Source organism: Alosa alosa, chromosome 16 (assembly GCF_017589495.1).
Source record: "Alosa alosa isolate M-15738 ecotype Scorff River chromosome 16, AALO_Geno_1.1, whole genome shotgun sequence".
In the NCBI taxonomy this organism is placed as follows: domain Eukaryota; kingdom Metazoa; phylum Chordata; class Actinopteri; order Clupeiformes; family Clupeidae; genus Alosa; species Alosa alosa.
In genome coordinates this window covers 16,700,783-16,714,814 of record NC_063204.1, presented here as the reverse complement: position 1 = coordinate 16,714,814, position 14,032 = coordinate 16,700,783, and the positions used below count along the sequence as shown (strand labels likewise).

General features: G+C 42.9%; 1 protein-coding gene across 1 annotated transcript in view; it reads right to left on the bottom strand.

Annotated features, from left to right (window-relative positions):
* The window catches only part of adarb2 (adenosine deaminase RNA specific B2 (inactive)), a 120,873-nt gene that overhangs the window by 6,611 nt on the left and 100,230 nt on the right, over nucleotides 1-14,032 (bottom strand). Inside the window, 5 exon segments of the mRNA XM_048267127.1 lie at nucleotides 287-468; nucleotides 3,800-3,968; nucleotides 5,410-5,561; nucleotides 7,514-7,682; nucleotides 13,714-13,828. Of these exon segments, the coding sequence (XP_048123084.1) occupies nucleotides 287-468; nucleotides 3,800-3,968; nucleotides 5,410-5,561; nucleotides 7,514-7,682; nucleotides 13,714-13,828 (787 nt within the window).

The window sequence follows — 14,032 nt, the reverse complement described above, 5'->3', positions numbered from 1 at the left end:
ACTCATTGTGTACTGGACATTTGGAGATGCTTATGGATGTGCATTTATTTGTGTGTTCGAGTTAATTTGTGTGTTATTCTTAATAATCATCATTCTGGATATTGCGACTGAGTCTTTTTTAGCTATTTTTTTTTTTATTGTATCTTGATGGGTGCGATTAAGTCTACGTTTAAATACATTGTGGACATCGTGGCTAAGCCTGATCCCCATCACTGAGGACAATCATCCATGCGGGGTGATGAGCAGACAGATGGAGATGGGAGTAGACCCCAGAGGCATGGCGTACCGCTGAGGAGGGGCTGGTTGCGGCAGTAGGGTGTGGGCAGGGCCCCCAGACGCTCCAGCCTCTGACTCAGCACGCGGGTGAAATGGCCCGTGTGCCGCAGGCTCCCCACCGTCAGGCTGTGCAGGTAGACCGGCTCCAGCAGGTGGCTCAGCAACGCCCCCTGCAGGCCCAACACGTTCCACCTGCGACAGGGAATAGAAAAGGTGACAATTAGAACCGGCAGCCAACCTCTCGTCGGCGCTACCACCTGCTTTATACATACATGGTGGAAGAAAGGCTTAGCCTACAGCCACAGGCAAAGCAACTGTGAAAAGGGCTAGTTGATGTATGTATGTTTTTAAGTGGGTGAAGAGATAGTACAATAGTAGTGGTAGCCTTTAAACACCTATATGAGTATAGGTATTAGAAAATAAAATTATCCTTGTATCGTTATTGTAACAAATTTAAAGTATTTAGACTGGTAGCCTTTAAACACCTATATGAGTATAGGTATTAGAAAATAAAATTATTCTTGTATCGTTATTGTAACAAATTTAAAGTATTTAGACTGTACGATGACAATAATGACTCAACACATTATGTCATGCAGTGATACAATAAGGTTAATTAAATCACACTTAATTTCAAAGGCAACAATTGTTTGTTCTTATTTTTGGGGGAATGACAAAAGAAAAAATTCAGACTGGCAAGACAGTTAATACACACCCACACATTAGCTAATGAACCTGTTAAAGAACACAATCATTGACAAACATTGCAGCTAATTTTTACATCATTGTTCTCTGGCTTAATTAATGTATCTTTATCATGAAAACAGTCTGCCTTTTTCCCTGTGGAATTTTGCTTCATGACTCATAAATACCCTTGTTAATTATAATACCCGCCCCCCAATTGTTAATCTCTTCAGTATTTTTAATTCCTCAAGTCAACTAATGCTACCTACAATCTAAGAACCACTTCAGGTGCATTACTGAACTTCCTTCTCTATCTATAGCACAAGCTACCTTTCTAACCTGTCCTACCTTGGCTTAAACAACAGGAACTCTGATTTGTATTTTTTCACGTCCTTTCTATGTCCCTCTTCCATAGCCCTTTCAAAACAGAAAAACAATTTAGCCCTGTGATATTAATTTGGTTGGGAAGAGGCTCTGTGAATTAGAAACATCTTTTAATCTCATGCAAGAAAAGACAGCCATCTGGCTTCTGAAGGAATTTTAAAGGGGTTAGGTCTTTCTCTTGCACACTCCACACACTCCTCCTCTCTTCTGCCTGCCTCACTCCCGCTGCACTCTCCACTTCCACGTCTCATACTCCAGTTCATTCTGTCCGCTTCATTAAATCAGTCCGCATTTACATAAAATAAACTCCCAAAGTTTAAAACAAAAAGATCACATTCACACAACGGCTTTGGAGTTGTCAATTAAAGAGGACAACAGCTTAATTAGACACTGTGTCATTCTTTCTCTCTCTCTCTCTCTCTCTCTCTCTCTCGCTCCCACCTTTTGCTACTGTTGGAGGAAGGTTTCAGTAAAATACACCTCATCATAACCCATCAGTGATGATAGACTGTCCTCCATCCCACCACCATCAGAGGGTGACGGACAGTGGGGAGGGGGAACGGGGCATGTGGTCAGTGAGCGGTCATAAAAACTGGATGAGAAATGATTGCTTGAGACAGGGGTGCAACATAGCAGTTATGGGTTTTTTTTACACTCTGTCCTTTGTTCATTTTTCTCCACATCTTTCCTCCCTCTCTCTCCCCCTCTTTCTCTCCGTATCAGTGGCGCAGTGGAAAAGGCGAAATGAGTCGGGTGGATGAAATGAAGTTCAGTGGTGGGTTGGGACAAAGACTTAAGCCACTATCTCTGTCCTTCCTCTTCACAGTGACCTTGATTACCTCCAGTACCCCCTCATCCCCAGCCCTTCAGTCACTTCAATGGAAGCCTTACTAATTTACTGGGATATAAAACTGAGAAAGAGGGACAGACAGGAAGAGAAAGAGAAGAGGGGAGGACCGGAGAAGCGCCCGATGTCCCCCTTCTTCTGTCTTATTCTATTTTTTGTAAAGTAATTGCTTTCACCCCTGGTACTGACCCGGGCAGATTTAATCGCAGTGCTTCCAGCCCCAGTGAACTGAATCAAATCGGTCAAATTAACAGCGATTGGAGAGGGGAAGAGAGGTGCACCCCTCAACGCCTGCATGTGTCCTCACGCGGAGTCACTTTTAAACAACCAGGTGGAGCTGAGCGGTGCTGAATAACTGCCACTGTGTGTGTGTATGGAAGTGTGTGTGTGTGTGTGTGTGTGTGTGTGTGTGTGTGTGTGTGTGTGTGTGTGTGTGTGTGTGTGTGTGTGTGTGTGTGTGTGAGTGTGTGTGTGTGTGTGATATGTGTATGTTTATGCGTACATGTGTGTGTGTGTGTGTATGTGGTGTTTATGTCTGTGAGTGTGTGTGTGTGCATGCGTGACTTGGTCAACCCAAAAATACCACTTCCAATCCCCACAGGATCACTCTGAGGTCACTCAGACCAAAAACTCTAAGCCAAAAAAATCTAAATGGCAAAGACCAAAATCCCTTTATTATTACATGGCTGTGGAGGCACTGGCCTGTCCATGCCCTCAGTAAACAGTGTGGTGCTTATTGAAAAGTATGGCCACCAGCAAACATATGGTGGCCAGACCACCCCATATTTTCGCTAACCTCAGCAGGCTCAGCATCTCTTATCGGAAGACAAATATCAGGGTAACCTTTCCTTCTACTATTAAAAGTCCTTGTAGAAAACAGAGAGGAAGACAGTGAATGAGAGACTGAGAAAGAGAGTGAGAGAGAAAGGTGGAGAAAAAGAGGCCTATTTAAACAAAGATCATGCAGGCTCATAAAGAGTAATCCTCTAATAAAGATAACCCTTAAATCAATAGATTCCACTCGTGTTCTCGCAGTGCGGAGGGCCGCCGGGGAGCCACAAACCCTCCTCTCCAACAAACGCTGGTCAAATTTGTCTCGGGAATTTAGTCGGAAGCCGCCCCTGCGTTCTGTGCCTCAGGCGCACCACTGGAATTCAAAATGGCATTTCTGGCGAACACACTGTTATTTAACATGATGTTCTACATTCAGATCATTTACGCTTTGAAGATGATCACGTAGAGAATCAAAGTACATGTCTTCAACGTTTTTTATAGTGCCATTTGAATGCTTCAGAAGCAGTCTTTGTTCTTAGGTGTATTCTAACCCTTGAATCAGCAATGCAGATAATACCGTGAACAAACAGTTTCAGATGTAAAGAATAGAGTTCTTTCTAACTTGTTCTTTTCAGGTCTGGTAATATTGGTCTCTGGAATATTTCTATTGTTTTACTGTTCAGAAGCCATCAACAGGAAACAGGAAGCTGAGATGTAGGCCTACTCTACTGTATGAGCAGGAAGCAGAGCTCCCGTGTGTGTGTGTGTGTGTGTGTGTGTGTGTGTGTGTGTGTGTGTGTGTGTGTGTGATGGTCATGGCGCCCTGGAGCTGACCTGGTGATCTTGTCAGTGCAGGACATGGTGATGAGCCTCTCCCCCTGCAGCACGCCGTCCCACGTCTGCACGGGCGCCTGCGACCTCACCGGCAGCGTCCCCTCGCCGGCCTCGATCTTGGTCCGCAGGTGCATGTGGAGCCGCTTCATCAGGGGTCGCCCACCGGGCACTGGGGGGGACGACACAGCTGTGACAACACGCCCAACGACGTGCCGAGAATCACAAACAAGGTGCTCTGTGCCACCAGGACACATCACATTACAACACATCAGAGCGCATCTATACACTCCTAAAACGAATGTGTTGAAAACAACACAACTTGCGTTGTTTTTAACACATCTCTGTATCCAGATAGGGACAACACATTAATTTTAAGAGTGTAGGATATCCTATAAGATATATACAGTGCACAGACATGTGCTGTACGCAGCTATTTACCAATGTAGATATGACCAGTTTGCCATCAACCATTTACTGTATGGAAAATGTTTAGTTTAGTGAGGGATCTATGGGCATGGGTTGAAGCTCAAACACCAAAGCCACATTTAAATCTGGAAATTGTTAGTTTAGTGAGGTGAGCTTTGATCTATATAATTATGCAACTGCATAAAAGTCGTGTGTTTAGGAATTCCTTTTGTTTCTGCATGACTCTCTAGGCACTAGCAACGGAGCCCCGTTCTGAGCCTTGCTACGCACTCAAGATGAAGAGGGAATCATTAGAAAGCACTTTGCTCCTGACCAGCCGTGGAGACTTGCCACTGCTTCGGCTGTTGCTATGGTTTTCCTAGCCTCAACGAGGGCAAAGTTAAGCTGCAAGTCCTCATCTGAAGTCTCGAACAGAAGCAGAGCGAGAGGTATTAGCAAAGTGGTAGAGCATAAGTCATTTTCTAATCTGTAAAAAGCTGACTGGTGAGCATTTAAAAAGGTTTAATGACCAAGAGACTGAAGTTCAAAGCTTTTCCGCGACAGTCCTCTTTTCAACTGGCCGTGATTAAGTAGCCCTCGACAGTTTTCACTGAAAAAATCCTCCTCACCGTCAATTCAATCATACATCATGATCACTATTGAATAGAATGGTGTCTCTTAAGAAGTTATAAATATGAAAATGTATGTATATCTATGATAGAGATAACCCTGGAGATCACATTTTGAACTCTGACATGTCACATTTTAGGGGGAAAAAACTTGACGTCTAAATGAATACACATTTCTTTAAGCAAGCAAGCATTAAAATGTCATCTGTTGGTTGGAGTTGCTCGGCACAGCTGAAAGGCACATGAAAAGGGACGTCAGAGGTTTTCTGACAGACTCTGACAAAAGCATGGTGGGTGCTTTCAGAAATCCAGGCGCAGAAAAGGATGATCCCTTTAAAAAGCCCTGTTAAGGAGGCAAGTGGATAGAGAGAGGGCAAGAGAGAGAGAGAGAGAGAGAGAGGTAGAGGAAGGGGGTAAGGAAAGGAAAGAGAGAAAGTAGGGGAGATGGGGGAAGGAAATTGTTGGAGGGGGGTAGAGTGACAGAGAAACAAAACAGAGATTGAAAGAAAAAAGAAAAAGAGGGAGACAGAAAGCCAGTCGAAAGACAAAAGCCAGGAAAAGAAAAGAGAAACTCACGCTCACTGCTGCTCTCGTAAGGTGAGTTGATCCTGGCATCCCCGCAGGGTGAGGTGCTGATGTACATGTGGAAGTGGATGTTCTCCTTCAGACGGTACCCAGCCTGCTTGTGCCGCACAAAGATTGACTGTTCCCAGTCTTCTCTCCTTTGGCTGAAGCATCAGGGACCAGCAGGCAAAAGAAGTGAAAATCAGATTAACCGGAAAAAAACAGGTTTCCTTCTTTTGTTAGCAGGAAATCTATGTTTTTTTAATGTTCACAAAGTTGCAGTATAATGTATGTATAACTTGAATACAATTCTTGAATTAAATCTTGAATTTCCCCTTGGGGATCAATAAAGTATCTATCTATCTATCTATATATCTATCTATCTATCTATCTAGTAATGGTCACGAAGTTGCAGCCAAAATGCAGCCAGAATTAGCAACCAGGAGTGTCCACCCCCACCTTTCACTGTGTGGGGTATGTGCAGAATAAAGGGCAGGTACTGTAGATTCTGATTTCCTGATTGGTTAATACTACTAGACTGCTGAAAGTTTGGTTGCTATACAGCCCAGGGATGACTAAGATGTTCCCCCAGAGAACTATGACAAAATTAGAAGGTACAAAACAGCTACCCTTAGTACTGATAATGATATGTTAGGGATAGAATGTGAAGGTTTAAAACATTAGTCTGTTGGTGACTTGTCCTCTTTCTCTGGTCTCTATCTCGCTTTCCCAATTACACACACACATGCACATAATATACACACACGCACACACACACACACACACACACACACACACCGCACGCACGCATGCACACGTTGGTCCCTGATGGTACAGAGGGATAAATGTCTAATAAAGAGTGACATTGAGCAGAGAGGGAGGGGGAAGAAGGTTGAGGTGGCATTTTAGTGACAAAGTCTTGATTGTAAATCCCATTTCTCGTCCATTGCCCTCTATAATCCCTAAGAATATCATGGTGAATGGAACAGTTGCCATCACACAGAGAGGACATGGCAGTGTGTGCTTACACTGCCTCAACCACCGTGCCCAAGCATCGCGGCAACTCGAAAATTGTGAATTTGCATTCCGTAGCACGTTCCACTGCTTTTATCTCCCAAACTGCGTGTTGATCATAGCCAGTGGCACAACTCCAGCATCCAAGCAGTCACACAGTGCAAGGGGACGTCCTAGTGAGAAACTCCCTGCTGGCTTTGGAATGAGAGAACAGCCAAATCAGACAATCAGAGGGGAGATTTCCCTTTCTTTATCTGGCAGGCTTCATGTCAGGGGTGTAATGCACAGGTGGAATTTGATTGGGCCATTTCCATCCTAACCCTCCCCAACCGGTTTCTCAGATATGTGTGTGTGTGTGTGTGTGTGTGTGTGTATGTTTGCAAGTACCACACTTTTTCAGTGGGTCAGACTGCATCACAACAGAACGTGTGACCTTTTGTATACATTTAGTTGTATACATTTACTTGAATATCATTTTTTTAAGAACATGCTATTTTTATGGAGATGGCTTTGACTTTTCATAATTTTAATAAAGCATTACAAGTCCATGGATAGTCAATTATTGGAACACATTAGTTGTATAAACTTCATCATCACCATGACAATGTAAAGACGTTAATTTGCACATAAAAGTGGAGGAGAGAGACAACAGGCGAGGTTTAAAGACATTAAGCTGCCTAATTATTGTGATATGATTTACTTTCTCAGAATAAAGAAAACATCTTTATTGTTTAAGAGCAGTGACTTCAAACCACAGCTAAAGACAGCTGTGTGTGTAATACCCTTACAAATCTCCAACAACAACTGAAAGGCGAGGCGGTAATGTAAATGGACATGAATTACGAGTACCGTATTTTCTGGACTATAAGTCGCATCAGTCAAAAAATGCGTCATGATCAGGAAAAAAACATATATAAGTCGCACCGGACTATAAGTCACATTTAGAAATGTATTTCACAAAATCCAAAACCAAAACAGACAGAGACTATGTAAGTGGACTATTGAGGCCAAAAAGATTAATGTTAATGAAGACGAAGAAGTAAAGGCAGCCAAGAGGAGGGCCAGAAGGTAGCGGCATGTGCTGAAACTGGCGGTGGTTTACCTGTCATGCAGCTCCAGCTGAGAGTAGAGGAAGCGGATAAGAGCCCGGCGGACGATGATTTCTGCGTGGCAGTCGTTGACCACAAGGCCCTGGTCACTGATATACTCCCCATTGATGCATTTAGTGCCAGTTGATAATGCCACCACTTGTGCCTGTCGGAGGTCCAAACCTGTGAAATTTTAAAGAACAGAGAGAGAGAGAGATTGTCTTACAAGTCTTATAATACAATACAATATGAAGAAATCACTAAAATAAACAAAAGCAACATGAGCAAAAGCAACATAGGCTAAAGAATCTTGAGCCAAGAGGAAACCAGCATACATTGGTACATAGGTATACAGATTATGTTGAGCGTCATAAAAGACAACCTCAATCGGGCCTTGAATAGCATACCAGCCTCTGTGTTAACCATGAGTGAGGTTAGAGAAAGCAAAGCAAAGCAAATATCAAAATTGAAAGAAAAGGTGGCTAGTTTATCATCAGCTTCATTCACCCACCGGCAGCCTACCGCTTCTTTCTTTATAACCACCTCTCTCTCTTTCTCTCTACCCCCCTCCAACAAAAAAGCCCCATTGCTCTCCATCTTCTCTCTGATACAGGCTTCAGTGTCTTCCCCTACCCCCTACACCTGCGGGCTAAGTGCAGCATATGAGTCTTTATCTGCCTGAGCTCAGGTTGGTATTGCGTCCAGGTTCTGACTGGAAGGAGCACAGAGAGCTGGCAATAACAATAATAAAAGCTAATATTGTGTGTTGTGGTGTGTGTGTGTGTGTGTGTGTGTGTGTGTGTGTGTGTGTGTGTGTGTGTGTGTATCGCATGGGTATGTGTGAGTCTTATTTGTGTTTGGTGTGTGTGTGTGTGTGGCTTTGGATGGAGGGTGAAAGGCCTGTACTAGCCTCTGCAATCCTCTGCACTTTCCTCCACGGCCAGCCTAGCCCCCCCCCCCCCCATCTCACCCCTGGCAGAAGGATGCAGAGGGACAGCCGAGATGGGACTGATAACGGAGCACTGTCTACACACCGGGGCCTGATCGATACTCCCAATCAATCCACACATCAGTCCATCAACCAAACAACTGCTGTTTATTGGTTCACCTTCGCCATGGAAGCGGCACGTTGCACTGCAGACACGGAGTGCGGAAGTGTGAGCTTTGTGGAACTCGGGAGAAAGACAGAAAGACACAGCAATGCTAAAGACTTGGTGGCACCTTGCAAGTGAAATGCTATAGGAAGACTATACTATATATGAAGTATAATCCACCATCTGATTACAATTTTCATAATTTTTTTCTGAGATGAACTTTTTTTGATGCAACACAACTCACTTAATTTTGTGTGAAGGTACTGCAATATGAAAAAGAGAGGTTCCTGTGGCTGGCCAAGTATTTACCAGCAAAGGTGGTGCTGTGGCAGATAGAAAATTTATCAATATTGAAAAATAGCATATCAGTAAAATTATGAATTGATGCAAAGTCTGGGTATGACAAAATATTGCAACCCCCTCCTCCAAAGTTAGTAATAAACGTGAGCTATGTTCAGTCACACTTTCCTCTACAGCTTCCAATGATGTTGGGAAAAAACCCCAGAGAAGAACCGCTTTGTGGCTCTAGTGCTCCAAAATCATCCAGCCAGAAATGCAATGCTGCGGCACTGAAGACTGATGGCTGCTAACTGTGCGGCTTGTCTCTGTGCACGCTCAGCCTTTAACACCCTTTCCTGCCCAATGGAGTCAACATTCATTACCTGAATGTCACAAGGATTCCTTGATTTTTGCAGTCAGGATATGCAGACTGATTGATATAGACTACCTAAAGTACTCAACTGCTGAGTGATTATGAACGATTGTAATTAGGGATTTGCCACAGAGGTGACGATACAATATGATATTATTGTGATTCTTCTTCATTTTACTATACAGCAGATATTGCTCATGGATTTTGCAACACACTGCAATTTTTTTTCTCATATATTATATACACTTGGAAACTCTGCAGTCATCTTTGGCGCGGCAAATTTGTTCCCGACTCTGCCTTCCTATCCAATTTCCGCTGTGAATAAAGTAAAGAACAGGGTCTTGTGTCATCTTGTGGGCTTCAGAGGCAATGTTATCAGAGAAGACACATGTACCAAAAAATTTAAATCCTAATATCAAATAAATAATAATAATGCTTTGCACCGTAGTATTGTCATAATCTAGTGCCAATATAGTGAAAATATCTAATCTAATATCACAATACTACACTATATTGTTTTTTCTCCCACCTTTACTATATCATTACCCATATCTGAAGCATGTGGTTTAATAAGGCATTGGTTTAATGATCAACTAATGAACTGAGGTTTTAACCAAAGGACCCTCTTGGCTCTAAGATGGTTCAGATGGACTCTCTGTGGTAATTTATTCTTAACAGTACCCAAGAGGAGGTCTTCTCCTCTGGGGGAAAACGACAGACTGCAGCCCATCTTTTACCTGCACCCCCCTCCTCCCCTTCAATAGTGATGTTCCACTTAGCGGTTGTTTAGATCAATTTTGCACTAAGAGAAGAAAGGCGCAGAGTGATTTCTGTGCCACTTTGCTAGTTATCACGCCATGAAATTATCACAAATACGAGGCAGAGAAGGAGCAGGAGGGAAGGGAGGAAGGGAAGGGAGAGACCCTCTGGCACAGCAGCTTTTAGTTTAACAATCAGCAGCAGCAGAGAGAGAGAGAGAGAGAAAGAGAGAGAGAAAGGCCTGTGCAGCAGGTAAGCGAGTGCCGCTAGCATTTCTGGATCTGAACATGGTGTTGCACCTCCCTCACCTGCTGGGGAGGTCAGCAAGCTGCCGCGTTACAACATCAAAGCGCACACTGGTAGAGAATTCGCCACGTGTAGTAAGATAATATCACTCACAAACAAACCAACAGCCACAACTTAGCATTCTTTTCAGTGCACAAATGTAGCTATTTGCTATTCATGATCATAATGGACAAAGTCACATTTTGGTTATGCCATTATTAAACCTGCAAATCACCCTAAAGTCACAACTAAATGTTAATCTTGTTAAACAAAACAATACTGAGCAAGGTAACATTTTTGTGTGGATGAATTTGTACTGGTGACCTGAGCCTCTGTTGAGCCCTGGGCAGTATTTTTCAGAAATGGATCAGTGGACGCATCCCCTCTCCCACCAGCCTGCATTATCCCCAGCTGGTACTTAGGCAACTGGTAATTGGCAGCAAATGGTAATTAATGGTATTTACACTGTGAAGTGTACTTGTGCTGGAGGGGCAGCTTCTCGTGATGGTGAAAGGTTAATCACCATCGTTACACATGCATTTTCCAAATGGGTTTCGCCTAATAAGAAAGCAAACGGAAAAGAAAGCAGATCATCAATTTCTCAACAAAGTCATCCCCTTGTCATAAGAAACCATCAAAATGATGCTTTCAATTCTCCTTGACTAAAGGACGTTAAATAATTTAAAAAACACTCATTGTTCGTGCAAAAGAACCAATTACTTCAGTCTGTCTCACCGTAAGCTTTAAGCTTTCAAACATCACCTCACAAAATGTCTGGAACAAACGGTGAAAATCTATTTTTAAGAAAAAAAGATTTTTTTCCTTCATAATTACAAAATTAGCATTAAATCCATTTTCTCCAGTAGCATGAAGGCTCGACAAGGTCAATGTGTGTGGACTCATTTCCATCACATTACAGCCGAGAAAGATTCAGGAGGCGATGTTTCAGAAGTCGCTCTGTCATTGCTAAATGCACAAAAAATTAAATGAGGTCAAAGAGGGGCTCATCGTCAGGATGAGTCAACATTAAAGACTGTTGTCCCTCAAATGGCTCACGTTGGTGGGGAGAGTGAGGTGCCAAATGTGTTACTATAACAGACATGAACTTTAATTATCAGTCACAATGTGGGGGGACATTTGCAATTTTTGCAGTCTGACAGGTAAGACAGCAGACACATAGCTCCATTATACGGATGCACTCTATAAAAACAGGCGCGTGCCCACAGCACAACCATGATGTTTTACTCTTTTCAAAACTTTTACAAGTTCTGAGAAAAAAAAGGGTTATGTGTAGAAATGATTGCATGTGCAAGTGCTAACTAGAGTCTTGTTGGTACGAATGTTGCTGTGATCTTCACTGTGTAAAAGAGAGCAGGGGACAGGGGGAAATCAACCTTGATATACTAACAAAACCAACAAGACTCCTGAAAATGAATATGTTCTCAGGAGCACACTGTTTCCAGACGACCCAATTCACAGGGGAAGCACAAAAAGAATGTACTGTGTGGGCTAAACCTAATAAAAAATAAAAGATGAAAACCCTGTTATAATCAGTGAAATCCCTCCTGAACCCACTTCTAGTATGAGAATCTCTTCTTTAAATAATCTCCTCTCTCCAAAGACAAAGACACGAGGACAGGAAACTGCTAAGGATTCAGCTCTGCTGTCAGACCACTGATGTTGTGAAGGAAGGAGATTTCCAAATCATCCACACTGCGCTGGGCTTTAAATGGGATTCTTTACACTGAGTCTTATTTACTCCATCACTCTGCCTGATTCACATCCTCTCTATCCTCCTTGCAGATCGCCAACAAATAAAAGACAAGCAATCTTATTCAGGTTAAAACATTCTCCATGGGCTTGGATGTGTGTACGAGAGTGAGTGAAGACAGGGTACGTTTGGGAGGGGAGGGGGGTCCAGTGGTTCAAAGTTGAATCCTCATTAGTATTCTGCCAACGAGGGGCAGAGTCTGAGACATCCAATAGATGTCTCACAACCAAGAACAGAGCCCCTAGTGCTTCTGTCAAGTTTGTGTCTGCTAGCCCCATGCCACAAATACTTGGGCTGCCAGCGTCTGGATCTTTGAAGATAACACACTTATTAATAAACAAACAGACCAATTATTGGGTGGCAGGCAGGGAGTGCGTGTGTGTGTGTGCGCATGTGTGTGTGTGTGTGCGTGTGTGTGTGTGAGTGTGTGTGTGTGTGTGTGTGTGTGTGTGTGTGTGTGTGTGTGTGTCTGTTTAGAAGAAAGAGAGAGAGAGAGAGAGAGAGAGAGAGAGAGAGAGAGAGAGAGAGAGGGAGAGGGATGGGATTAGGGTCAAGGCAACGGTGATCTCACTGAAGTAGAAATTGATGAGCTGCTGGCCCCTCAAAGGGAATCTCGATACTGATACCGCCACTGACCCCCAAACAGTCTGGCAGAGCCCAAGCGAGAGATAACGCGCTCAGCTAAAAATAAACAAATGCTACATTACCAGCGCTAAACACCAGCACCCTGCACTGGCACAACACATCTGCTAGTGGCTCTGTATCACTCTGCTACCAGCACAATTCACTGGGAAGAGGCCAAGAGAACCACAAACATGGATGAGGCTGCCTAATGTTTCTAAAGCATTCTCTTTATGATATGGCATGGCATGGCAAACCATCAATATGGTTTAGGCCCAAAGGTAAAAACACTTATCAGAAGCATTAGTATTATGTAATAAAACATACAAGGTTGAAATTCGAGAGTTCAGATGTTTTGTTAAATTTATGTTTAATTTATGTTTATGTTACATTAGCAATTAAGGATGCATTTCTAAACCAATTTGCCTTGTTTTGGCCAAGGTCCACACAGGGCCATAGCTAAAAAGTATAGGCATCAGTCCAAAAACAGATTGCTAAACCAATTTTGTGTTAATTACAGTCAATCCAGTATTCTACATTGCCAAACATTACATTTGCATAGACCTAGGTTAATTGCACTTAAATACTACAAATTCCAAATAAGTATTGGTAGGTGCAGCTATTTATTAAAATCATTTAATCATTAACTTTGGAACTTGGTAAGTTAGATTGAAAAGTAAGATTTATTTTATTTAAGAATCACACGGACAAAAGCTTGTTTGCTCAAAAAGGAAAATGTATCAAATCTGGTCCAACTGCCACAACTCAAAAGTAGCACACAGCCAATTAAGGAGCAGTGTGCCCAGTGGCCCATCCTGATATCATGAATATAAGGCTGCAGAGTTCCAGCCTTCACTCTCCTGCTTTCTATCTCTCCCATTGAGGATCCGTTTCAATATTTAATGTCCCAGTGGCTACAATTCTCTCTGGGCACACAGTACAGTACACACTCTCCTCAGCTGAATAATTCACCACGGTGTATTCCTATTTTTTATAAATAAATAAAGGTGAATGAAAATGTTCTTGCCATACCTCTGGTCATTACGATGCCTGCCAGGGCTTTGTGACGTGCATGCATGGGGGAGGAGCAGCCTGCCAGCTCCCAGTATTTCTCTCTCACCAAGTGGAATATTGCGTCTGCAAAGTCCTGCAAGAAACAATGAAGGTTTCCTTCACTTTTCTCATCCATGCAAGCAGGTGGGATGTGATTGCTTTCTTGTGAACAAAGAATTTGTTTATTGTTATGATATTCACAGGGATACCGGTTAACATTACAACGTTTGATTCATTCTACTCAAGAGTGGTTTAATGATGTATTTAATGTGTTTAACTACAAATGTACATGAAATTT